The sequence below is a fragment of the Myotis myotis genome, unplaced genomic scaffold, assembly GCF_014108235.1.
Source record: "Myotis myotis isolate mMyoMyo1 unplaced genomic scaffold, mMyoMyo1.p scaffold_m19_p_20, whole genome shotgun sequence".
NCBI classification, from domain to species: domain Eukaryota; kingdom Metazoa; phylum Chordata; class Mammalia; order Chiroptera; family Vespertilionidae; genus Myotis; species Myotis myotis.
Genome location: NW_023416325.1, coordinates 4,658,190 through 4,683,487, shown reverse-complemented (window position 1 = coordinate 4,683,487; position 25,298 = coordinate 4,658,190). Strand labels below are relative to the sequence as shown.

Genomic DNA, 25,298 nt, shown 5'->3' with positions numbered 1-25,298 from the left:
GAAAGCGCCCTCTGCGGGGCGGAAGTGAGGTATGGACAGCGGAAGTTCCCGCCCCGGCCCCGCCTCCGCCCCTGGCTCTCGCGAGCTGGGTGTTTCCTGCCTCTTTCAGTCCAGGTTGGGAGACTCCGGCGTCCTCCGGCTTTTCATGGTAAGGAGGGCGGTGCCCACCGACTGGGAGCTCCGGGCGGCCGAGAGAGAGGGCAGAGCCAGAGAAGAGGGGGAAAGGGCCGACAGAAGGGGGTGGGGTGGTAAGGGGCTGTCGCGCCGGGAGGAGGCACTTGGGGAGTAGGATGGGGGCGAAGCCGGGCCGGGCGTGGGGGAAGGGCATTGGGTGGAAAATTGTCTGGGGTGGGGGCCTGGGGAGGTCCCTGGCTTTTGCAAAGCCGGGAAAGGGCATTTGGGCCCGGGGGCAGATATGCGTGTGTGGGGGGGATGTCTCAGAGTCGAGTGCTTGTAAGACGTGGGAGTTGGTGATGGTGAAGAGGACAAAGAGATGTCATTGAAGACGGACATTTGGGTGGAGGGTTAGGGCTTGGGGCGATGTGAAGGAGACCGGGTGGGTTATGAGAGGACGGGGAGTTTGCGGTTTGGGGAAGTGGTCCTGGGAGTCGCTGGTTTCGGGGGAGTGGGGACGGGCTTCTAGGTGCGTCTGACCCCGCCGTCGAATGGAGGAGAGAAATGGAGGGAGGCGGGCGGTGTGCGTGCCGCGCTAGGAGCTCCGTGGAGGGTGCCAGGGGCCCGCGGTCAGGGGCCCGTCCCCGCGGGGTCCAGCGCCTTGTGGCTGGGTCCTGCGCAGTCACTTCCGTTGAGACCTCAGGTAGCCACACCTAAGGAGTCGGGGTGTCTCACCGGCGGCCCCCCAGCCGTGGGGGGTGTCTGTGTGCTCGGGCTCCTCCGAGAGTCTGCCCCTTGAATAGCTCTTTGTCCCGGGACGGGAATGAGCAAAGGTCAGCCCAGACCCTCGTTTCACTCGTTCGCCTGCGTCTCTAGACAGTGCAGTCCTTGGGGAAGAGGGGTGAATCCCAAGGCCAGTGCTGAGGAGACAGGAGTCAGCGCGTACCTGAGTGCGGTCCGCTCCATTTCGCGTCCAATGAGGGCCAGCTGAGGGGAAGACGGCATTAAACCCCACGAGCAGCACCAGCTGGAATTTGTTAGAAATGGCCACCTTTTCAAGCCCTACCGCAGACTGTGGAATCGGTCTGGGGTGGGGCCCAGCAATCTGTTTTAACAAGCCCTCCGGGGAATTAAAGCCCTGCTGTCGTTGGTTTGGGCTATAGAATGAAAAGGGCATGCGAGAGGGAGTCAGAGGACCTTCATAGTTCTGATGCTTAATTTTCTCCCCCCAAAAGTGGGACTGATGACATTTTCCTCCCTAGACTCTCGAGAGACATAGGCCAGCAGTAGTTGGTGTGGTAGTCTCTGCCAGAGTGTAATTCGGCAGTAGCTGTCCCATAGGGTTTGGGGGGGAAGTGATGCCACCTTACGTGGCTGATGGAATGTAGCGTGGCTGAAATGGAACCGCGGGCTTTTCTGAGTTGTGGAAATGCCCCCAGTTCAGAGAACGTTGTATAATTAGCACCAAGGTCCCGACTCTTAGATCTAGCCGGTTGAAACGTCGCAGCTTTGTGGCTCTCAGCTCTGGCCACACATGAGAATCCCCTGAGAGCTTTTAAAACGCTGGTTTCTGAGCTGCCACGCTCCTCCTTTGCCCTCCCCAAATTTGATGGCTGGTTCTGGGGGGACGCCCGGGCGTGAGGAATGTTTCAGCATTCCTAGGTGATGCTAGTGCAGCCAGGGCTGTGAGCTCCGGTCTGCAGGGAGGCGCGAGGGGCACAAGGAAACGGACACTGAGAACGTCACTGTTCATTCCTGGGGGGCTATTGCGAAGACTATGGCTTTAACTGCATTTTACCAGTTAGGAAACAGGCTCGGTTCAATCCCGTGTCTAAACATCACATGGGAAGTAATGAAACCGAACTGCTGTCCAGGTTTACCAGACTCTCCACCAAACCTTCCGCACATACTCTCCGTCTAGAGAGTTCTGTAGAAAACATGTACAGGTGAGGGATTTGGTGCCTTTTTCCCCTCTTGTACTTGCCTGGGCCTCCTTTGAAGTCTGCGGGTTTTCCCTGTTCAGCTGACTTTTATTTTTTAAGCGTGCATACAATTGCTTCCTGTTTGTGCCTCTGAGGCTGTGAAGTAGGGGCTTGCTTTTGTGTATGATGCTTTGGTGGATTTTTATGTATGGTCAGGAGTTCACCCAGGCCCGGAAGCTTCTCCAAGGCCATGAAGTTCACTGTAGCCTAATTAAGATACACCGGGCTTTTTAGAACAGTGGGTAGCAGTCCTGGCTGCACATTGGAATTACCTGGGGGACTTTTAAAACGCCTGTTGCCCAGGCCACACCTCCAGGCCAGTTACATCAGATTTCCCACAGGTAGGGCCCAGGCTTGGGTATTATTTTAAGCTCCCCAGAGGGTTCCGATGGGCAACCAAGTGCAGGGCTACTGTTTAGAATCAGCAACAGTATACTCAGGGGAGATGGAAAAGAGAGAAGCCTTGACTTATCCATCTAACTGGAATAAACTCCTTTGCTGATTGAATGGAATCCGTAACCAATACCTCCAGTATCAATTACCTCTCTGTTTCTGGTAACCAACTTTGCTCTCCCCTGTCCCACCTCCCTAACCTCATCAAACATGAAATCCAACCTTTGAAACTGGTTAAAACCAGGAGGACTGGGGAGTCCTCTGTGGGAGGCTTGCCGTGAGAGGCTTATTGTCCCCGCCAGGCGTCAGCTCAGCAGCTCTGAGCCGCGGGCTCTCTGCCACACCTTTCTTCCTAGCACCTCTCCTGTAGAGGTGACTGACCTTTGACCTTTGGAGGAGCGGGCTCCGGGAAAGTTCAGAGCTGTCTTTGTCTTTTCTGGAGTCTCAATCCAGATCGGGATGGTTTCTGCCTTTCTCTCTTGCAATTCAGTCGGATGTCAGTAGAGCTGGAACCAGTTTCGAAAGAGAAGATAATTTGAGACGCTGAGAGCGTTCTCGAATAGTCGTAGCTTGAGTGTTTCGTGTTTGAGTGGTCGCTCTGAGCCAGGGACCGTGCTGAGTGCTCTGTGCGTCCCTCGCAGCCCTGGGAGGCAGGCCGCTGTTGTCCCCATTTGACAGACCAGACTAAACTCAGATGACTCACCGGGCTCCCCCAGCCGGTAAATGGCAAGGCTTCAATTCAGGTCAGGTCTGCCTTCCAAACCGCAGCCCATGGCCACACGTCCCCTCCCGTCTTTTCAGAGCTTGTTTGTATTTTCTGAAGAAGGGGCCCTCCTTTTTCAATTTACATGTCATAGCTCTGCACGTGCTGAGGATGGCCATTGATAAAGCCATGGGCTCCGGCCCAGGCAGGACCTGCCCATGTCCTTCGCTTGCTCCGCCACCAACTCACTTTGGGAGGTGACTGAGCTATGGGTCGTGGTATCCGGATTCACAGAATGGAAATCGCCGTAGCTGTCTTCCGGCATCGCTTGGATTTTAAGTGGTTGTGGGTGGTGGTAGAAATGAAACTGGTGGTGTCTTCTGGGAGGGAGGAGCCACAGAAAGGTTCTCTCTCATTGGAGAGGGGGGCTACACAGATGCAGCTGTTGACCAAAACTCATCAAGTCACACTTAAAATATGCTTTATTGTATGCAAATTATTTTTTACAAGGTATTGGAGAGTATAAGTACATAAAGTAGATTGTATAAGTTTAGATCTGAAAAGGGTGCTTTAAAAGTATTTTCATTTTGGAACAATTTCCTTAACTAACACTCCCCCACCCCCAATAGAAAACCCACACTGTAAGCCTTCCCCTCTCCACTGCCACCAAAATCTTGAACGTTTTTTAGGAACTCTTTATTCACATAAGCCGCTTCTATCATCCCATGTAGATTTCCGGGGACCCCGGGGAGGGGGGGGGTGGTTGGTGGTAACTGTTAGTATCGGTCTCTGAGGACTGACTTCAAAGGAAAGCTAGAAGGAAGGGGCCAGCACTGCCTCGCGGCCTCTTTCCTTTGATGTTTGGCATCTGGCCACAGAGACCCCAGGTGAGCTAAGCCCAAGCTTTTGAGAACGTGCCGCCTTGTGACGTTTGTACTGTTGCTTGAGGAAACACTTGTGTTTCCGGAGGCCGCTCTCCCTCCATGCCACTCTGCGAGCTCTGACCGGAGCCTCCCAGGGGGTGAGTTCCAGGCCACCCTTTTGGAGGGACAGTTGAAAGGACTGGCCATTGCCTCTCTCTTACCGATCGAAGGCTGGTGGCCACCTATCAGTTCCTGATTTCAATGAAAAACATAACATTTGTGTTTTAAAAATTGTAAGCTCATGATGAGAGATCTGTAAAAGAAAGGCAGGCCTGACCAGTTTCGCTTAGCGGTTAGGGCTTTGGCCCATGGACCAAAGAGTCAAGGGTTCGATTCCCGGTCAAGGGCACTTGCCTCCATTGCAGGTTCCCCAGCCCAGGTAGGGATGCATGTGGGAGGCAACCAGTTGATGTCTCTCTCGCTCTCTTTGATGTTTCTCTCCCTCTCCCTTCTCCCTTCCACTCTCTTTAGAAATCAATGGGAAAAATATCCTCGGGTGAGGATTTTTTTTTATAAAAAAGAAAGGCATAAAGAATTTAAAACACAACTCTTTTTCAGTATCAGGGTATTTGTAAAAGCTTTGTGTCGCCAGTTCCTTCTAGCAATAGCACTAGTAGCACACCTGTAGTTGAAGCTATGTCCTTGATGCATCGAGGGAAAACTCTGGGGCATCCCAGAGGATTTGGGCGTGCCTTGAAGGGTTCGGGGGAGGATTCAGAGGAGTGGGGCTTTGCTCTGTGTTGGATGCTGTCGGGAAGCAGGGCTGATTCTGTGATTGGGCCTCTGTAATTCCTATTTTGAAGGCGGGAAGAATGGAATGGGGCTGAAACTCGAGTTGGTAGAAAGGCAGCAGGATATTAGCCAGGGTAAGGGGACGTTGGGTCATGTTTGTGTTTTGGACAGTGGTCTTGTGTTTGTGTTCAGGCAGTTACGGGGTGGTCTTATTTATGTCCTTGATCTATCCATGGCCTTGTCCGAGGCCGTGCGCTGTGGGATTGTTCATGTTCGAAGGGAACACCAAGGCCCAGAAGGGGTGTCAGGCCAGGTCCTGTTGGGGTCACTTCCTCGGTGCTATTCCCCATATTTAGTAAATACTCAGGCATCTTCTCCAGCTATAGAATCCTACCTATTCATTCAAGAAATGTTTCCTTTGAGTACACATGTGCCAGGTACCAGTCTCCTTTCCTGCGCCTGCTGAAATCTAGACACCGCCTTCATTTATTTCTCTGACACGTACATGAGAGCTGGCAGTGTTACAGAGACTATCAGATCGTGCTGTTTTGGGCAGGGTAGTACAGGAAGTCTATAATAATTTTGCAGTAACTTGCTTCCAAGAGTTTTTATGTCTGTTTAGTCCTCAGAAACACTTTTTTTTTTCTATAGGAAGTATTAGGAGTGGTAGTTGGGATCCTACTCACCTTCATAAAAACTCATTTCATCTGTAATTCAGCTGAGAGGTGGCAATGGTGGCTGTCTGGTGTGCATGGCAATAAGGAGAGAGACCTGGGCAGTGCCTCAGGCTGCAGCCAGTGTGTTTGTTTAGTGGGTAGAAAGGAAGTCCTCATAACACAAGAGTTTGTGGCAGAGTTGTACCTACCGGGTCAGCAGGTGAGGCCAGTGTATGAGGCCATCTGGGTGGAGTTGGGGGCAGATTGGGGAATACCTGCGTCTTGCCAGGGGGAAGCCAGTACCCCAACTCCCACCAGCTGTTGCCCTGCTGGCCAAGTTGGCCTCTGATTTTAAGAGAAGCCAGAAATCCAGATTTTTCTGTGAACTCCTGAGCTGTCAACATTGAGAGTGAAGTTTGTTTTCAATGCAGAATATACTTGGACTAAGCAGAACACATCTGGAGGCCAGATTCAGCCCAGTGGCTTTCAGAAAGAAGTAAACCAGACCTGGTGCCGTGACCCTGGTGACCTTGTGTCTTCTTCCTGGCAGGAAGAGATGTCAGGAGAAAGTGTGGTGAGCTCAGCGGTGCCAGCGGCTGCTACCCGCACCACTTCCTTCAAGGGCACGAGTCCCAGCTCCAAGTATGTGAAGCTGAACGTGGGCGGTGCCCTCTACTACACCACCATGCAGACGCTGACCAAGCAGGACACCATGCTGAAGGCCATGTTCAGCGGGCGGATGGAAGTGCTCACCGACAGTGAAGGTAAGCCGGCCTCGAGGCGCCGGGGACGTGCTTGTGGTGGAGGGCTTCCTTCTGGCTCCGAAAACCCAGGAAATGTCGCACAGCTGCAGGTCGCACGGTGTGCTCGGTGCTCTCATGGTATGTAGGGGACCCCTGAGGAGGAATAACAGGGAGACTGACCACCTAGTCTGCGGGGTGTGGTCAAGGAGGGCTTTCCAGAGGAAGTGGCATTTCAGCTGAGACTCAAAACGAGGAGGAGTCAGCTGGACAGGGACTCACAGTCTCGACTTGTTGATTTGCTGTGTGAGTTGTCGATTCGCTGTGTGACTTTGAGAAACCCGCTCCAGGCCTCAGCTCTGTGAAATGGAGGCTGGACTAGCTACCCTAGTTGGTTCCCTTCCTGTTCTCGCAGCGATGGGTCTCTGATTTCAGAGAGAAGTTCCAGTGTGAGTCATGAGCATTTTCTCTGGGCGCTTGTCCTCCTGGGATGGGGTCACGGCAGAGTTCACAGACCGAGTTCGAGGGAAGCCTAGAAAAGCAGAGCTGAGTCACAGCTCCCCACTTAGTCGTTGGTGATCCTAATCGGGGTGGCTCAGAATTGAATCACAGCTCCCCATGTAGAAGCTGGTGATCCTAATCAAGGTGGTGAAGCTGTTGATGTCTCACTTCCCTCAGCTGGTGTAATGGGCACCGTGATCCCCGCCTCGTGGGGCTGTTCGCTCATAGTAAATATTCAATATGCATATTTTCGTTCGGTACTTTCTCTTTCTTGTGGAAAATCATGTTAGTAAAAGGCAAAGAACTGCTTAAAGTCATCTTACCATAACTACTCCTGCCTTCCTGGAACGTCAAAGAGCACCTGACAAAGGGGAAGGTCCTTACCTGGCTGGGTTTAGGGAGCAGGTCCCATGAGGTTTAAAAATGGCCCCATCCTACATTCCTTGGCCTGAGATTGCTTGAGACTAGGCCAGACCACAGCCTGGCTTGCCCCAGCTCACCTGTCTCAGGCTGCCTCTGTGCTGATGCCCTGCCTTCCCAGGGGCAGTGGTTCCCGAGGGGGTGGGTGAGTTGTGACTCAGGAGGTGGGATTGGGAGTCCTTGGCTGGGTGTGCACAGTGCTTTGTGTGATCCTAAGAGGGCTAAGCTCACGCGGGCTGTTGCTGGTTGGGGTGTTTCCTTCTGTGCCTGGAGAGGGCGAGGCTGCAGTTCCGTCCCTGGGCTTCCAGAACTTGGCTTTCCAGAACTGCCTGTGTCTTACTCAAAATAAACGTGAGCTTTGTATGAGTGGGAGGATCTCCTCGCCATGCCACACCCAGCGTTGCCCAGGGTATTTGTGGAAATCAAGACAATGGCACCCAAGCTGCAGGAGGAAACAGACCTTATCGGAGAGCCCAGGATTGTTGTGGCTTTTCTTCCGCCCTACCCAGTCTCCGGTGGGGCTCAGGAAAAGCGCCCAGGCGCTTCCAAAGCAAAGAGGAAGCCTCGTCTCCTGGGAAGGCCTCCCCTTGGTGGCCTAACGCTTGTCCCAAAAGAGACAGCGTCCTCGCTCACCTGTCCCGGACCTGGGAGAGGCCTGGGAGTGGCACCAGGGCACCTGCCGCGGCTTCTAGAGAGCTGCTACAGGATGCCCTTCCCCCTCGTTTCCCGGGAAGCCCAGCATCTCCCGGAAGCAGTGCTGCCTCTGACACTCCATCCTCAGCTGTTTCCATTTCCCTAACACCCGGCAGCCTTCAGACCCCCTTGCAAAGCTCACAAAGTGGCCTTGTATGGGTGTTGTTTCATTTATGCCGCACCTTAACCTTCGAGGGGTGGGTGCTGTGCTGTTGTTACAGTTGGAAGAGCGAGAGATCCAGATCTCATGGGAAATGCTTTCGCAAAAGCTACTGAAGCCAGGCCTTGCTGGCTCTCATCAGCTGCTCTCTGTGGCTTCGTGTGGTCCCAACGCCCCGTCCAGGTCACCTCAGTGTGGCAGCCTCAGGGTTCGGCCGCTGGCTTCGTGCTGAAGCCCGTGGTGCCCTGTGAGCTGGGCTGTCCGGCTGGGTGTCTGCGCTTCCATCCTGCGCTGTGCCAGGCAGAGTCCTGCTGGTGAGTGCACTGCACCGCCCGACCCATGGCCTCAGTGTTACCTCAAGGACACAGTTGGGCCCAGAAATAGGGAAAATGTGCTGAATCTCAGCTTCACCCAGGAAGGCTTTCAGCTGCAGCAGAGTTTGCCACAAACGGCTGAAACTACAGGTGCCGCTCAGCCCGGCAAGTGAGTCCAGCAGCAGAGCCTGTGGCTAAAGGGCCGGGCTCGGAAGGCCCAGAGCAGTGTGTGTAGCTGTTGCTGGAAATCTCTAAAGGATGCCTGAGGGACTGGCTGCCCTGGGGAGGGACTGGAGTCCAGGGTGGGCAGACTCTCGCGGGCTCCGTGCCCTTCAGCCTATGTGAGTTTTGCACCACCACATGCATGTAATTCCTAAACCAAGAAAAACCTGGGCACTGGAGTGAGATGGGCCTGGGTTTGGGTCCGGCCAACAGCCATAGCTAACATGGTGGCATGATTTCTGGGTCTTGAGCATTGTGCTCATTGAGACTATTGCTGTTCTCTGGTCATGTGACAGTGGGTGAGTGACTTTTTCTCTGAGCCTGCTTCCTCCTTTCCAAGTCTCGAAGGTAGTGCTCTTCAGAGTTGTTATGGGGTTTAAATGAGGAGATTAGGAAGCACTTGATCAAGTGCCTCTCATATGGAGAGACTCCACAAATGGAAGTGTCCGTTGTGGCTCTAGTCCTGCCTGGGGTGGGGTGGGGTGGGGCGGGCAGAGTGCTGCGAGGAACTCTGGAGAAGCCTGCCTTAGCGCGGCTTACCGACCTCCTGCCTCAAGGTCTTTACATGGTGACTACAATTTTCTTCCCTGTTTGCCTGGTTGATTCATACTTACTCTTTATAAAATATATATTTTTAAATACATATATATATTTTATTGATTTCAGAGAAGGGAGAGGGAGAGATAGGTAGAAACATCAATGATGAGAGAGAGTCATTGATCAGCTGCCTCCTGCATGCCCCCTATTGGGCATGTGCCGTGACCAGGAATCGAATCTTGATCTCCTAGTTCATGGGTTGATGCTCAACCACTGAGCCACACTGGCCTGGCAGTACCATGCTGTTTGGATTACTATAGCTTTGTAGTATAGTTTGTTATCAGGTAGCCTGATACCTCCAACTTTGTTCTTCTTTCTCAGTATTGCTGTAGCTGTTTGGGGTCCTGTGTGGTTTCATATAAACTTTTGGGTTATTTGTTCTAGTTCTATGAAAAACACCATTGGTATTTTGATAGGAATTGCATTGAATCTATAGAATGCTTTGGTCAATATGGGCATTTTAACCATGTTAATTCTTCCTATCCATGAGCATGGTATATGCTTCCATTTATTTGTATCTTCAGTTCTTTTTTCAGTGTCTTACAATTTTTTGAGTACAGGTCCTTTACCTCCTTGGTAAAATTTACTCCTGGGTATTCTTTTTTTTTTTTTTAATGCAATTGTAAGTGGGATTGTTTCCTTAGTTTCCCTTTCTAATAGTGCTTTATTGGTGTATAAAAATATAGCAAATTCCTAAATATTTATTTTGTAACTTGCTACTTTACTGAATTTATCCGTTCCAGTAGTTTTTTTAAATAGGGTTCTCTATATACAGTATTACGTTATTTGCAGATAATGACAGTTTTACTTCTTTCTTTCAAATTTTGATACCGTTCATTTCTTCTTGTCTGGTTGCTGTGGCTGGGACTTCCAGTACTATGTTGAGTAAGAGTGGTGAAAGCAGACATCCCTGCCTGGTTCCTGATCTTACGGGAAGTGTGCTTTTAGTGTTTGCCCTTTGGATTTTATCAGATGCCTTCTCTGCATCTATTGATATGATCATGTGATTTTTAGCCTTCGTTTTGTTTATGTGGTGTGTCACATAACTTGATATGTGGCTATTGGACCAACCTTGCATCCCAAGAATAAATCCCAGTTAATCATGGTGTATGATCTTTTTAATGTATTGCTGGATCTGGTTTGCTAATATTTTGTTGAGGATTTTTTAAAAATATTTTTATTGATTTCAGAGAGAAAGGGAGAGGGAGATAGAGATAGAAACATCAATGATGAGAAAGAATCATTGATCGGTTGCCTCCTGCATGCTCCCTACTGGGGATTGAGCCCGTAAACCAAGCATGTGCCTTTGACTGGAATTGAACCCGGGACCTATCCACTGAACCAAACCAGCTAGGGCTGTTGAGGGTTTTTGCATCTGTGTTCATCAGGAATGTTGGCCTATAACTGTCTTGCTTTGTAGTGTGCTTATCTGGTTTTGGAATCAGGATAATGCAGGCCTCATAAAATGATCTTGGGAGTCTTCCCTCCTGATTGTTTGGAATAGTTGGAGAAGAATAGGTGTTAGTTCTTTGAAAGTTTGGTAAAATTCACTGGTGAAGCCATCCAGTCCAGGACTTGTCTGTTGGCAGCGTTTTAATTACTGCTTCAATTTCATTGGTTGTCATTGCTCTGCTCAGATTTTCTGTTTCTTCTTGACTCAGTCTTGGAAGAGTGTATGTTTCTAGGAATTTATCCATTTCTTCCTGATTATCCAATTTGTTGGCATATAGTTCATAATATTTTCTTAAAATTCTTTGTATTCTGTGGTGTCAGTTGTTACTTCTCTTTCATTTCTGATGTTATGTGTGTCCTCTGTTTTTCTTGATGAGTCTGGTTAAAGGTTTATCGACCTTATTTATCTTTTCAAAGAACCATCTCTTGGTTTCATTGACCTTTTATATTGTTTCCAGCCTCTATTTTGTTTATTTCCGCTCTGATCTTTCTTATCTCCTTCCTTCCACTCCCTGTGGCTTTGTTTGTTGTTCTTTTTCTAGTCCCTTTAAGTATAAGGTAAGGTTGTTTATTTGAGATTTTTCTTATTTCTTGAGGTAGGTCTGTATTGCTATGAATTTCTTTTTTAGGACTGCTTTTGCTGTGTTCCACAGCTTTTGGGTTGTTGTATTTTCATTTGTCTCAAGGTACCTTTTGATTTCTTCCCTTGATATCATTGCTAACCCATTCCTTGTTTAGTAACATGTTATTTAGCCTCCATATATTTGTGTGTTTTCAGTTCTTTTCTTGAACTCGATTTTCTATTTTTATACCGTTATGGTCAGCGAAAACGCTTGCTATGATTTCAGTCTTCTTAAATTTACTGTGATTTGTTTTCTGGCCTAACATGTGGTCTCTAGAAAATGTCCCATGTGCACTTGAAAAGAATGTATATTCTGCAGCTTTGGAGTGAAATGCTCTGGAAATACCAATTCCGTCAATGTGGTCTAATGTGCCATTTAAGGCCTCTGTTTCCTTGTTGATTTTCTGTCTGTAAAATCTACCCATTGATGTCAGTGGGGTGTTAAAGTTCCCCACTATGACTGTATTACTATTGATTTCTCCCTTTGTGTCCATCAATATTTACTTTATATATTTAGGTGCACCTGCATTGGGTGTGTACATGTTTACAAGGGCTATGTCCTCTTGTAGGATTGATCCTGTTACTGTTTATGCAGTGTGCTTCTTTGTCTCTTATTATAGCCTTTGTTTTAAAGTTGCTGTTTTGTCTGATATAAGAATTGCTGTCCCAGCTTTTTTTGTTTGTTTCCATTGGCATGAAATATCTTTTCCATCCCTGTACTTTCAGAGTGTATCTTTTGATCTGAAGTGGGTGTCCAGCATATACATGGGTCTTGTTTTCTTACCCATTTAGCTACCCTGTGTCTTTTGATTAGAGCATTTAATCTATTTACATTTAAGGTGATTATTGATAGCTACATATTAATTGCCATTTTATGATTTATATATTTATGTTCCTCTTTATTTATTTTTCTTAAAGAAATCTCTTTAACATTTCTTGTAATACTGGCTAGGTGGTGATGAACTCATTCAGTTTTTTTCTTATCTTGGAAGTGCTTTTCTTCTCCTTCAAGCCTATATAATAAAAGGCTAATATGCAAATTGTCCCCTCGACCAGGAATTCAACTGGGAGTTTGACCAGGGGGCGGGGCCGGCTGGCCAACCACCTGCCGCCCCTCCCCCCAGCCAACCCTGCCCCCCCCCCCCCCGGCCCCAATCAGCCAGCCAGCCAAACCCCACCCGTGCATGAATTTGTGCACCAGGCCTCTAGTTTTAAATAATAGCCTTGCTGGGTAGAGTAGTCTTGATTGTAGGTCCTTGCTTTTCATCACTTTGAATATTTCATGTCAGTCCTTTCTGTCCTTCAATTCATATTCTGTTGATGGTTATTTAGATTGTTTCTAGTGTCCACCGTTAGGAACATTATCATTCTTGAACACTCTCCCTGGCATGTGTGAGTTTCTCTAGGCCAGTGCTTCCCAGCTTTTGCCACATCAAGGGACACCCAGAAAATCATATTTGTACTTTGGTAAATGAAGGGGCTCTGACCTCCGCAGGCCCTACCCAGCTGCCTCTGGGGCTGCAGCAGTAAGGTCTTAAACACAGTTGGGAGCTCTGTCCTAGAGTTCATTCCCAGGGGTGGCAGTGGGGGTACAGCATCTCCAGCTCCATTCGATGTGAACAGTCGTGTCGGGTTACACTCCCCACAGAGGTCTGAATTTTTGCCGACACTGGGCACTGTCACACTTACTAATTATTTCCAAGTTGGTGACTGTGCTATGGTACTCTGTTGTTTTAGTTAACATTTCCTAATTTCTAGTGGGTTGAGCATCTTTTTATGTTTGTTGTGTTTCATCGTATGGCTGCCTGATTGCATCTTACACATTTTCTTTCCCATTTTCCTTTTTGCTTTGTAGAAATAAGTGTGCGTTCTGGATTTTATACCTTATGGTTTTATTTTATATAAACATAAACAACATAAACCTGACTCTCATAGGTTTTTAAATGGTGTGTTTTGGTGCCTCAGTTTTTATGTGTTTTCTTTCTTTTCTTTTTTCCACTTTGCTCTCCTATCTACCTCAGTGGTATTCAACCAGGGATGATCGGATCCCTCGGGGACATTTGTCCAGAGATATTTCTGGTTGTCACAATTGGGGGTGAGAGTGCTACTGGCATCTAGTGGGTAGGACCCTGTGATGTGCAGGACAGTCCCTCCATAACAGAGGTATCCAACCCCAAATGTATCGCCGAGGCTCAGAAATCCTGCCCTAGAGATTCTGGTTCGGAACGAGGACAAGAATCTGAATTTGTAACAAGTACCTCGGGTGACTCACGATCAGGCAAGTTAGGTCCGAGCAAGCTCCCTGTAGGAAGTGGGGGAGGAAAAGGAGAGGGAAGCACATGGGATGCTGGTGGGACTGGGAGAGGGGAGCCTACCTCCAAGGTACCTGAAGCCACACAGACTCCCTCCTGGGGGGGGACCGCCGCCTCTGGATGCTGCTTCGTTCTCAGGCAGCGATGATGAAATGTGCAAAGGGCTTGTCATCAGAGGCCTAACTTGAATGCTGGCAATAGACTCGGCTTTGTGCTGTGTACTCCCCAGGCGTTCCCTTATCGTACCTTTATGCCAGCCGTGGGAGGCACCATTCTTAGGAGAGGAAACTGCTGGGCGCAGAGGTCAAGTGGAACACTAACGTCACCCAGCAAGTACGCAGACCTGCGTTTCCAACACAGGCCCACGCTCCTAACCCTGTGCTGTGTTGCGTGTCACACCGTCCCAGAGCCTGGGCCTCACTGCCCGTTCACCTCCCAGCCTCGTCCAAGGGCCTGGGCTGCCCCGCTGTGCACGGCTTTCCTACACGGCCCCGTGCTCTGTGGCAGCAGGAAAGACGCCCACAAGCTTGACTTTTGCTTTTCTACGTGCAAGGCTGATTCAAAGGGACAGATTCCTGCTTTGAAAGCAACTAAAATACTTTAAATTCAGAATGCTAATTGAAACCTCATGGGGAATGTGCCTGGCTCCTTTGCCCTTATTTGTCCAAAGTATGATTCCTTCGCCACAAGCATTTCCTGACGGCATTCTTGAGCTGGAGCCCAGTGTGACGGTCCGCCCATTCGCTCATGGAAACTGCGACAGTCCGTAGTAATTGAAATCACTTGATTGATTTTAAGGGCCCTCGCACTTTCCAAGCGGCTGAGTTGTCCATGCGTCAAAGACAGAATGGGACGTTTTCTTCCCGGAGCAGCTGGGCTGAGGTGGTTGCCATTTCTCTCAAAGACTGAGGTTCTGCTTGTCTCACCCTCACTGGCCTTCTCAGTTCCCCTGAAAGTAGTTTTCCTAAGTTCCTTCTTCTTCTTTGTTGTCTAGTTCTACCTCCCCAGTTTGGGAGTGTCACTGAACCCTCTGAGCCTCGGGGTTCATCTGTGGGAAGATAACGCTGTCTTTCCATGCCTTGTCAGCTTGTTGGAACAACACTAGCTCCAGGGTAGCCTAGAGGTTGTTATAAGCTGGTGGCCCACAGGCCCAGTGCAGCCGGCAGATGCGTTTGGTTGCCCTTCAGTGCATTAATGACAGGCTTTTAAAAAAACTAGTTTACCAGTCTTTAAAAATCAGATTTCACAAAAATCTGCATTTTTGGCTTTGCCTGAAACGCAGCTCTGGACCCACCTTTCTGCCTGGCCACTCTTAGCTGGAGCTGGGAGAGCCCACCCTCCTTCCCCAACACCCCACGGGGCAGCGCACTGCTCTCTGGTCTCTCTGGTCAGCCATCCACGCAGCCTACCTGCACCCATTTATCCTGCCTGCTCCAGGCCCACTCAGGCACCTGAGCTCCATAACAGATACTAAGTCTAAACTTCGTGTCTCAGTTGTAGAATTGGGTCATGTCCAGCAGACACTGTCAGGGTCATGGATATCCCGCTCTTCCTGGAAGCCAGCGTGGGACTCCAGCTGCACCTTTGCATTGTGTCTGCCATGTTCTTCCCACTTAGGAAACCATAGCTGTGTGGAAATACCAGTGGAAGGTTCTAGAGAGATGAGATTAGACCAAAGGCCCAGGAGGTGTGGGCTGAGGAATTGCAGGAGGAGAGCATGGAAGTGGCCTTCTTATCAGCTCTCCTGGTGATTGTTGCAAAGATTACCTACTGGTCTGCTGCAACTAGGAGAGGGCTTTGGGCAGGGCTGGGTTTGGGGACACGGGTGGGGGAGGTGAGCAGACATGTGACTCTGGATATGAAAAAGGTGCATTCGTTGCTCTTGGCTTTTGTTGGCCTCTGCCACTGATCCAGGGCCTGGGGGTCTGAGCAGGGCACAGTGGTGTTAGGAGTGGAAATGTGGGCCCCTTTTCCTGAACTGTGAGCAAAGAAAGGGCGGGGGGCATAAGGTTACTGGTTTCTGTCTAAACCTTCCAGCTGCCTCATGCATTGGTGTTTCTCACCTGTAAGGAGGGGGACAGGCGACCTGGGAAGCTCCTTGCCTGGGGCTGCCCTGCTGGTCCGGAAGGCCAGACTGTCTGGCTTCTTTCTAGTTTTACGTTTTCTACCCACACACACATGGTCTTTGTTCCAGTCCTGTTTCCCACTCCAGATTCCACTCCCCAGGATATTTGCATTTCAGTACTTTTGCAAACCCCATGGCATCTCTAGGGGAGGAATAGCAGGCCAGTGCTGAGGCTGCAGAGGGCACTGAGGAGTGGAAGGGCTTGTCTTCCTGGCCCGGCCTAGGGGTGGGGAACGTCCGGCCTGCGGGCCATATCAGACCCGAGAAATCTTTTGGTCTGGCCCTGCCAAGGCATGAGGGGTGAATTAATTAAATGTTTGACCAAATATAGCAGCCTAATTTTTAAGTTGTTAATTTTGTATGGCCCGCAAATGATGCTATAAATATCCAAATGGCCCTTGGCAGAAAAAGGTTCCCCACCCTGCCTTTCCACTAAGAATGTTTCACTGTCCTGGTTCTGGGCAGCAGGGATTGTTCCATATTTGATATGAAAAATACCCCCTTCCCCACGGTAGCCTGCATTGCTTAAGGGCAGCTCTGTCTCTCTGATCGCTGTCTCCTTCACCATTTTATCTCCAGTTCATCGCTGTCACTAACCAGTAAGTGTGTGGGAAGTTAGGGATGGAATTTCCTATGGTGATGCTGGTGTCACTCTCAGAAACCACAGGTCCAAGGCTGTGAGAGGGAGCCTTCTGCTTCCTTAGAAGTGGCTCTGCTATTTGAAAGTCTGAAAAAGTCTCATAGAAAGAAAAAGGCTCATAGAAAGACGGACTAGAGCCTGGCCTGCAGGTTCCGTTCCTGGTCAGGGCACATGCCTGGCTTATGGGCTCAAGCCCCAGTAGGGGGCGTGCAGGAGGCAGCCGATCAGTGATGTTCCTCTCTCATCGATGTTCCTCTCTCTCTTTCTCTCTCTCTAAAAACCAATAAAAACATACGTTTTAAAAAAAGAAAGAAAGAGGGAGTAGATATTTTCACTCCATGGGCCCTTCCCTATTGTTGGGGTCATTTGGACGCATTTTATCGAAGTATGGCATCTAGGCCCCTCTGGAGATGTTCTCGTGTAAGGGGTTTTGAGGGAATTTAAAGAAACGTGCTTTTAGACGTCAGGGCCCCTGGCATCCAAGAGCCTGAGGCCAGGTGAGTCCCGTGTGGTGGTTCCCCGCCAGCAGGGTCTGGAGGCTGTGACTGCGCTCTAGCCAGGGCCTGGTCAGCCTTTTGCTGGTGACTCTCTCTGTGGTCCTGCTCTCCCGGGAGGCAGAAGGAGCCAGGAGACACCCCAGTTCTCCTCGGCCCCCCAGAGAGAAGTGCCCGTGTAATGAGCCCTTCCCTTCCTCCTTCTCCCGCTGCAGGCTGGATCCTCATTGACCGCTGTGGGAAGCACTTTGGTACGATACTCAACTACCTTCGTGACGGGGCAGTGCCCTTGCCGGAGAGCCGCCGGGAGATCGAGGAGCTGCTGGCAGAAGCCAAGTACTACCTGGTCCAGGGCCTGGTGGAAGAGTGCCAGGCAGCCCTGCAAGTAGGCATCACCTTTCCTTCCCATCAGGGGGCGAGGCCCAGACCCACCTGCCTTGCTCTGCAAAATGGGATACTTCCTGCTGCCCTGCCCTCTGTGAGGGTTAGTGAGTTAGCCTGGAGCCGCTCCCTGTGGGTCAGAGCGACCCATGAGGCTTCTCTGTAATGTTCAGGCCGCCTAACTACTTCCTGGCTTATTCCGTCTCCATGGTGTTGGATCCTCTCACCTGTCCATCGAAACCCTTTAGTGCTGAGCCTGGGTCATAATACTTCATCAGGTTTCTGGGCCCATTAGGACTTACTCTCACCCATGAGTTCTCGCTGGGAGCCTAGCATAATCTCTGCAGACACAGACCTCCCCCCCTCCTCAACTGGACCTGGGGAGGGGACAGCAGGGTCCAGTCCAGTGACAGCAACATTTCTATGAAACCACAAAGCTTCCAGACATAGCCGGTGGCCATTCACGTCAGACAAAGCTCCCTCATGGCAGTCAGAAGAGCCCTCTGGGTGGTCACAGGAACTGGATCTGTGTACGGGAAGCTCTTATTTGGGCGTCTCCCAAGCCACATGTCTGTCTGGCCCCCAGTGGACCAGTACCCATCATGCCTCGCTCCTCAGGAACTGTTTCCACACACCGCCTCTGCCCCCAGAGTCTGTAACTCTAAGTGTCGTAGCCTTTACTTTAGTATTTTTATTTCATTTTTATGTTTCTTAAAGTAATACACATACGTCATTTAAGAAGTCACTTAGTTTTGCAAGGTTGGTGTAAAAAATACCACCAAATGCTTTCTCTCCCGCACGTCCTCCCTCCGCCCCCCCACCCACAGGCAGCCTCTTTTAATTCTTTCAATAGTTATTTACTTTCGTATTTCTTATACTGCTATTTATTGGCATTTCAGTTTTCAGTATTATTTACAAGATTACTATAGAAAATTCAGATTTAGCTCATGCACTACCACCATCCCCAGCCACTGCCAAACTTACGCATATTTCTCCTCCTGTTCTCCCAACGTAGGTTGTCACAGTTTTGGTAAATCGGTATTCAGAGCGTGCATTGGGATGTCGGTATTGTTAACAGTTGAGCCACAGAGTGTACAATGACTGTTTCCTTTCTCGTGTAGCTTTTCAGTTTGCCAGACTGGTGATTGCTGCACCGTTGTGTTTGCTTGGTTTTCTGAGCACATCTCCCTAATTCAGCCCTAAAGTCTCAGGAAGGTCAGCCTCCTGCTGGCGGGTGCAGACACCACAGTGCCTCTGACTCATCTTTGTCTTGGAGACATGCCCTTTGGGTTCCTTTCTGTGGTTTCCACTGGTCTGAGGTTAAACTTCCAAGACTGACCTCCGCCCAGTTTCTGTTACGTTTATCTTCCTGTTCTACTTTCTCAGGGGTTTGTTTTTTGTTTTGCTTTTCAGTTTTATCTTTTCAACCCTTTGGTTGAATGTTTTACTTCTGCTGTCACATTTCTAACCTCAAAGGCCTTTTCTTGGTCTCCGATGCTCTTGTTTATGTAGCAGCTGGTCTTGTTTCGTAGGATGAAAAATCTGCTCTCGTCTGTCTGATGATGCTGGTATTGGAGGTTTTCTTTCTGCCACCTTCATCGTCTGACTCCTTCCCTTACTTTTTCTCTCTTTGTTTGGTCTCATGTTTGAGAGGCTTTGCACTTACAATCGGATGATCCTTGGCCTGTTGAAATTTAAGAGGAAGCTCTGAAAAGCGGTGTGACTGTGGGGGGTCCTTGTTGTCCAGTGGGCTTCAGTGGTGAAGGATGGGCTGGCTTTCCCAGCGGGAACCCCCGTGTCAGATCTGTCAGCCTCTTCTTGGGCAGCTCAGTTCCTGGTGGAGGAATCCTCCTCTCTTGCCGAGGGAATAAGCCCGACTGGCTGCCGTCTGGGATCTGAGGAGGGGAAGGGCTGAGGGTGCCTCACCATTTAGTGTGTAAACCATTCACTTAGTCCCTCTGTTTCAGAATAGCAGCTCAGTCCTGTACACACCTGAACATGGACCTTCTTTCCAGGCTGAAGAAGGGGCTCTGCCACCTGGTGGGCGAGCCTCTCCTCTTGCCCTGTGCCCACCAGCCTTGAGAGCTGTTCTTTGAAAATCTCCAGGATCCTTTCCCATTTGCTGACTTAGGTTCCGGCTTCCTCCTTGCTTATCGCTCATCTGTGATCTGTTCTCCAGCCTCAGAGTGTTTATGTCTTCTGTCTGCTGGCTTCACGTCTCTCATTCTTTTTTTCTTACAGGCTTATACTTTTCTTTATTCTTCCGCAGTCATTGCCATGGGGTTTGGGAGCTTTGACGCAGTCATGTGTCATCTACCATGTTCAGGGTTTATGTTTGAGTGGCTCCCTGGGCTGTGGGAATGTGCATCGTTCTTAGTGTTTACTGAGCACCTGGCATATAACAGCCGCCAAATAGCAGACTTATTGGAGAACTCGACTCCTGGTCGTGCCCCCATCCTAACTCACTGGTGGTAAGAATCCTCCTCCCTTCCCACCGTGACTGCCCATCTGCCCTCGCCAGAGCCTGCCTTGCCCGCGGGCCAGCTTAACCAACCCAGTGCAGGGCAGGCCTCCTCGGCTGAAAGCACGTTTTGTTCCAGCAGAACAAAGATGCTTATGAGCCTTTCTGCAAAGTTCCTGTTATCACCTCATCCAAAGAAGAGCAGAAACTTATAGCGACTTCAAACAAGGTATGTTGGAGGCCCCGTGGCACTCTTCTTGCTATCGGAGGTGGCAGGGCCAGCCTTACGGGAAGCCAGTGGTTTATGGCATCTGCACTCCAAGTAACCCTCTTCTTCCTTTTTTAAATCAACCCACAGCCAGCCGTGAAGTTACTCTACAACAGAAGTAACAACAAATACTCGTATACCAGGTAAGGCGCCAGCCAGAAAAGACTTCTGTACTCGCTAGGAAAGCCTCCGCTCACACCAGCAGGCCCGGCTCCTCTTGTTCCCTCCAGATGAGGGGCCCCCTGCACCTCGAGGAAGCCAGATAGGTAGTTGGTAAGAAAGGGAGAGGCTAGAGAGGAGATAAAATTCACATGTACCATAAATTCACCCTTTTAAAGTATGTAATTCAGTAGTTTTTAGTATATTTACAGGTTGTGCAGCCGTCACCTAATTTTTGAACGTTTTCATCACCTCCAAAAGAAACCTGGTACCCATTAGCATTCGCTCCTCATTTCCCTACCAGCAACATCTCCAGGTTTCTAGAATGCCTGGTGGCTCTTGGGAACTTGTGACTCTAAATCAGGAACTTGAGGGACTGTAGGGGGACCTGATGCAGTTACTCAAGACCCGTCATCTGAACAGGATAGAGCGTCGCCTCAGCAGTTCCGTCCTGACACTCCTGTGCTTGCTGGGCTGTCCTCCGTGCCCCACCTGGTGCCGGCACCCGCAGGCCCGTGCTCTCAGCGCTCCACCTCTTGCGGTTGCACACGCAGCATAGCAGCCTCTCTAGCACACTGGTTAGGAGCTCAGGCTGAGCGGCTGGAGCTATCTTTTTTGAGGCCGTGGCTCTGCCATTCATTCGTTTTTTACCTCAACTAATCACCCGCTTTCTCAGGCCCTCTCTTTCCTTCTCTGAGCAGTGGGGACTGGTGCCTTTCTCGTGGGTTATTGTGAGGCTGAAACGGGGCAGCGGGGATAATGGGCCCCGCGTGTGGACACTGCCGGTGGCGGGGTTATCACCCGCTTGTGGTCACCTTACCAAATGCTCTTTTGCAGCAATTCTGACGACAATATGTTGAAAAACATTGAACTCTTTGATAAGCTCTCTCTGCGCTTTAACGGACGGGTCCTGTTCATAAAGGATGTCATCGGGGACGAAATCTGCTGCTGGTCCTTTTATGGGCAGGGCCGGAAGATTGCTGAGGTCTGTTGTACCTCCATCGTCTATGCCACTGAGAAGAAGCAGACCAAGGTGAGGGCTTGGCGCGGACGGTTCTGCGTGGCTCACCTGGCGTGTGTACTTGCACAGCTGCCATTGTCCTTTGGGCCCCGCTAAGGTGCAGACGCAGGTCCTAGAGAATCCAAATGGCGCTCCTTTTGTGCCGCCCAGCATGTCGGGGCAGCCTCACTGCCCCTCAGTTCCTTTGCCCTAAGTGTTGACTCAGACATATCCTGCTACCCGTGTGTGGCCCGCTGCCAGCACTGCCTCCTGCTTCAGTGACCTGACGCTGCCTGTACGCTTCCTGGTCCTCCCCCCAGCATGCTTCCCACCCGCACGGCCCCATCCCGTCCCGGTCATCAGAGCAGTAGGGCTGCCTTCAAGATCCTGACCTTGGCTTTCTGTCTACTCGCTGCCATCTGTCCATCCTCCTCTGACCCACTGACCTAGAGCAGCCCTCCACCCTCACGGGGCCACTCAGCATCCTTAGCTCCTACCCTGTTGACTTCCTTCCGAGCACATGACCCCTCACTGATCTGGACTCTGAGGATCTAGTTTTATATCATCCGCTCCAAACCAGTGTACTTACCCTCTCCCGTCTGTCTCTGCACCGTTCTGCAAAGCTAATGCATGCTGCGGGAGCTGTTACAGGCCTGTGCCCCATCAGGCCTTCTGTTTCCTTGCTCTCCTTGGGCTTAAATGGAATCCCAGAGGCTTATTAGCCTGAAAGTACTGGGTGGCGGTGGCGGTGGCAGGCCGTGTGTGATGCTCGCTCACCTGCCTGTATTTTGTGGGGATGCAGGTGGAGTTCCCTGAGGCCCGGATTTATGAGGAGACCCTGAATATTTTGCTGTATGAGGCCCAGGATGGCCGTGGACCTGACAATGCGCTCCTGGAGGCCACAGGTGGGGCGGCTGGGCGCTCCCACCACCTGGACGAAGACGAGGAGCGGGAGCGGGAGCGCATCGAGCGTGTGCGGCGGATCCACATCAAGTGACCTGACGACCGTGCCCACCTCCACCAGTGAGCAGGCAAGCGGACCCGAGCTCTCCTCCCTCCTCCCCACTCTGCACTGATCCCGTGCGGGCTCCCAGGCACCTTCCACTTCCCCTGGAGTCTGGAGACATTTTTGTAACAAGCCAGATGATTGGTATTTCTCGACAAGGTGAATTGATTTGTACCAGGTGAATGCTCCCGTGTTGTTGACAAGCTGTGTCCAAGGGCTCTACTTTCTGTGAGAACCTGGAAGGCCCGCTGGGTTCTCAAAGGAAACGTGTGAATGCATACGAAGCGTATGTGAGGACTTCCGTTTGCAGTATTTATTTTTGTGGATGTTGACTACCTGTTGGAGCTTCTTGGATGGCGTTGCCTTTGGGGTTCAGTGTGACAGCTCTGAGGGATCCTGCAGCTGGTGGCCACCAGGGGTGTCTTCAGGCTCCATTGTCCCTCATCCTCCCGCCTACCCGGCACACTGGCTGGTGCCTGCACGCTTCCCAGACGGCTTTGCTAGAAGTCCAGTCTGCAGCAGGACTTCATGCCCAGAGCGTGTTGGTAAATAACTGCGGCTTGTGGCAGTGGAGGCGGGACCTGGTGGGCTTCGTGTAGCTCTGGGTGCCTGATCTGTTTAGGGGCAATCCTCTTGCTACCTTGGCTGGTCTGTGGTCTGGTGCCTGGTGGGCCCCACACCTCTGGCTAGGGCAGAGCTGTGCTGGTAGCGAGTGCTCGCCCTTGTTGCCTTGCTGCTTTCCAGGAAGGCCATCTGGCCTGGTTGTGGGTACAGCTCACAGACCGAGGGATCCATTCCTTCCCCCTTAAGCTGGGCTTACTGCCGCAGTAGGTGCCCTGCCCTTTGCTTAGAAACTCAGTGTGGCCCCAGCCTGGCATCCCTGCGGGACCACCAGCACCAGCAGCCTCAGGGCAGCTTGCCTGCTGTAAACGTAGCCATCACCTGGAGACCCCTTGGGTGTCTTTGCCTCTGATTTTGACATGGATAGAGTGGCTGTCAGTAAGAGATGTGCAGATCGTTTGGGTCCGGTTAGTGTTCATGGTGTTCAGGGGACGTGTGTGACTGTGACGGGGATGTGTGCATGTGGGGGATGGGCGTTCTTGGTACCTACCTCCCAGTCTCCTCTGCGCCTGTCAGGGACAGAGTGAGATGTGACTAGTATCGGTGGTTGAGACTAGACTAGGTAGAGTAGTTACAAGGTGATAGGAATGTGTGTAAGGTAGTGGGTGGTTTTTGTCCACTTTTCAAGGGAAACGTTACCGTTTTATACCAAAGGTATTAATATGGGCAGCCTCTGATACAATGTAGTCCAAAAAAACGAGTTTATATTTTGAAATGGTTTTTACAGCTTCGACTTTGTACGCCTTCCTTTTGTATCCAGCAGCGAAGCCTCCAATAAACCTTTGAACAGTGGTGACAACCCCAAAATCAAGGACTGGGTAGATGCTTTTTAAACTGTGTGGGAACCTTCGCATGAGGCCGTTCGGATTTTATTAAGTGCTAAGGAAAGGGGGGCTTAAAAAATGTTTCTTAAATGTTTCATACTGTTCGAGTTCCAACAGCAACCCTGCCGTTCGGGTTGAACTTTTCTAGAAGTTAAAGTGAATGTCAGTTCTATTGTTTCCTGTAGGAATGGAAAAGCCATCAAATACATTGTTTTTAAATGTTTACACGAAGAGTACGTTTGTGGAACAAGTGATTTGTTTGGGCTTCTCCACCTGATGACCTAATGTTTCTGGCTGTCTCTATCTCTCTCCCCTGGGATTTGAGAGGTCCCTATGACATTCCAGGTGAATGCTGCTGCATGGCCATGAGCTGACAGAGGGCCTTGGCTGGCCCAGCTGTTATCCAGTATATTCTACAAGGACCTAATTTTTCTTCTGCTAGCATTGGGGCAAACACAAGTCATATTTACGCTTAAGAACCATCCAAGTAAAACACGGGCCTAAGATCTGGTAAAGAGTAAAATTTTATTACATTGTAATAGCTTACAGTGAAAGAGGTGAACAGCTTTTGGTCCCTTGTAATCAAGTTGTTTTTTCAACTACGCCACCTGATGGTGGTACAGGAGCCTGCGCCCGAGACGGCCCCTGGCAGAGCCCTCTGTCGCCCTCCCGCAGCGGCTTAGCAGGTCGGTCGCTGGGCAGGTCCCAGCCCTCTGCTTACTAATAGGTGTGTGCCTCCCAGCAGCTATTCAGGGCCCACGTGGGAACACGCAGCCCGACTCTTGGATTGGGTGCTCTCTACACATCTGTGTGTCCTTAAGCTTTCTGTTCCTCTGTGCTGTGGACAAAGATGCTGTAAGCTTTAGAAGTCGTCACTGTATGTTGTGCAAGCATTTGTGGACATAATGTACAATAAAGGTTATATATATAATGCTTCTACGTGAGCCAGTGTTCTGGGTCTTTTCAGAAACTGCACAGTGAAGTGCGGTTTTCAGCACAGAGCGCTAGGCAGTCACAGTACCGTCTGCTTGGCCACCTTGAAGTTGCTCGGGGTGGGAAAGCTGAGTCATTTCCCTGTAGCACCTGAATTTAAACACCAAAAGGGAGCCTGGGGCAGAAACGCAGCTGGGCTTCTGAAAAAGCAAAACCAATCAATCAGCTGGTGTTGCCACCAATTTAATTTTGGGGAGACACAGCCCACCATCTGGACCCTAGAGAGCCTATGAGAAACGTTAAGGAATCGGGTACATTTCTAATTCCATGTATGTAAAGCAAAATTCAAATGTTGCAGCGTTGTGAACGTTCAGTGACTCACTCAGACCACCTCTAGCACTCATTGTGCCTCGGAGGCAGCCGGCAAAGGGAGAGAAGCCGTTCCTACCTTACAGTGACCCGGCAGAGTGCGCAGCAAGTGTCTGTCCTACTGGGGACGTTCACCACCACCCTCTCGGGGACGTGACTCCCCGAGAGGACGCTCTACGTTAGCGCGACAGGGCAGCTGAGACGCTGGGGATGGGCGCTGGCATGAGAAGCTGCTCCGTTTCTTCAGAGCCACGGGAGCCTTTCCTCGAAGGGGTAGCTTCCTGGGTCAAATCCCGCTTCCTGCATCCTGGCCTCGGCAGACGCTACCCTCTATCAGGACTTCATGCGGACAGACACCTGGAAGAGTCCACGCTGCAGCTTAGCGGCCTCACCTCGCCCCCCTCGGAAGGAAGCAGTTACCACCCCACCGTCAGCATCACCCAGGTAGGTGATGGAGCTTCGACCAGCCACACAGAAATGG

At 50.5% G+C, this 25,298-nt stretch overlaps 1 protein-coding gene across 3 annotated transcripts; it reads left to right on the top strand.

Moving 5' to 3' along the window:
* Positions 1-5: 5 nt before the first annotated feature.
* On the top strand, positions 6-24,459 carry KCTD10 (potassium channel tetramerization domain containing 10). 3 transcript variants are annotated; one of them, XM_036354158.1, is made up of 7 exons: positions 6-148; positions 6,054-6,267; positions 17,011-17,180; positions 19,780-19,866; positions 19,996-20,048; positions 20,902-21,097; positions 21,867-24,459. In XM_036354158.1, the coding sequence occupies exons 1-7, from the start codon at positions 32-34 to the stop codon at positions 22,059-22,061; spliced, it is 1,032 nt and encodes a 343-aa protein (XP_036210051.1). In that variant the 5' UTR covers positions 6-31; the 3' UTR covers positions 22,062-24,459. The 3 variants fall into 3 exon arrangements, with proteins under 3 accessions (XP_036210051.1, XP_036210050.1, XP_036210052.1); XM_036354157.1 differs by having other exon boundaries at positions 19,777-19,866; XM_036354159.1 differs by having other exon boundaries at positions 95-148; positions 5,935-6,267; positions 19,777-19,866.
* The last annotated feature ends 839 nt before the right edge of the window (positions 24,460-25,298 follow it).

Bases quoted from the DNA above. Each gene is read 5' to 3' on its own strand.
- KCTD10 (XM_036354157.1), top strand. From the start codon at position 32: ATGGACAGCGGAAGTTCCCGCCCCGGCCCCGCCTCCGCCCCTGGCTCT. The intron at 6,268-17,010 runs GTAAGCCGGCCT...CTCCCGCTGCAG, and splicing joins AGTGCTCACCGACAGTGAAG to GCTGGATCCTCATTGACCGC. The intron at 19,867-19,995 runs GTATGTTGGAGG...ATCAACCCACAG, and splicing joins TTATAGCGACTTCAAACAAG to CCAGCCGTGAAGTTACTCTA.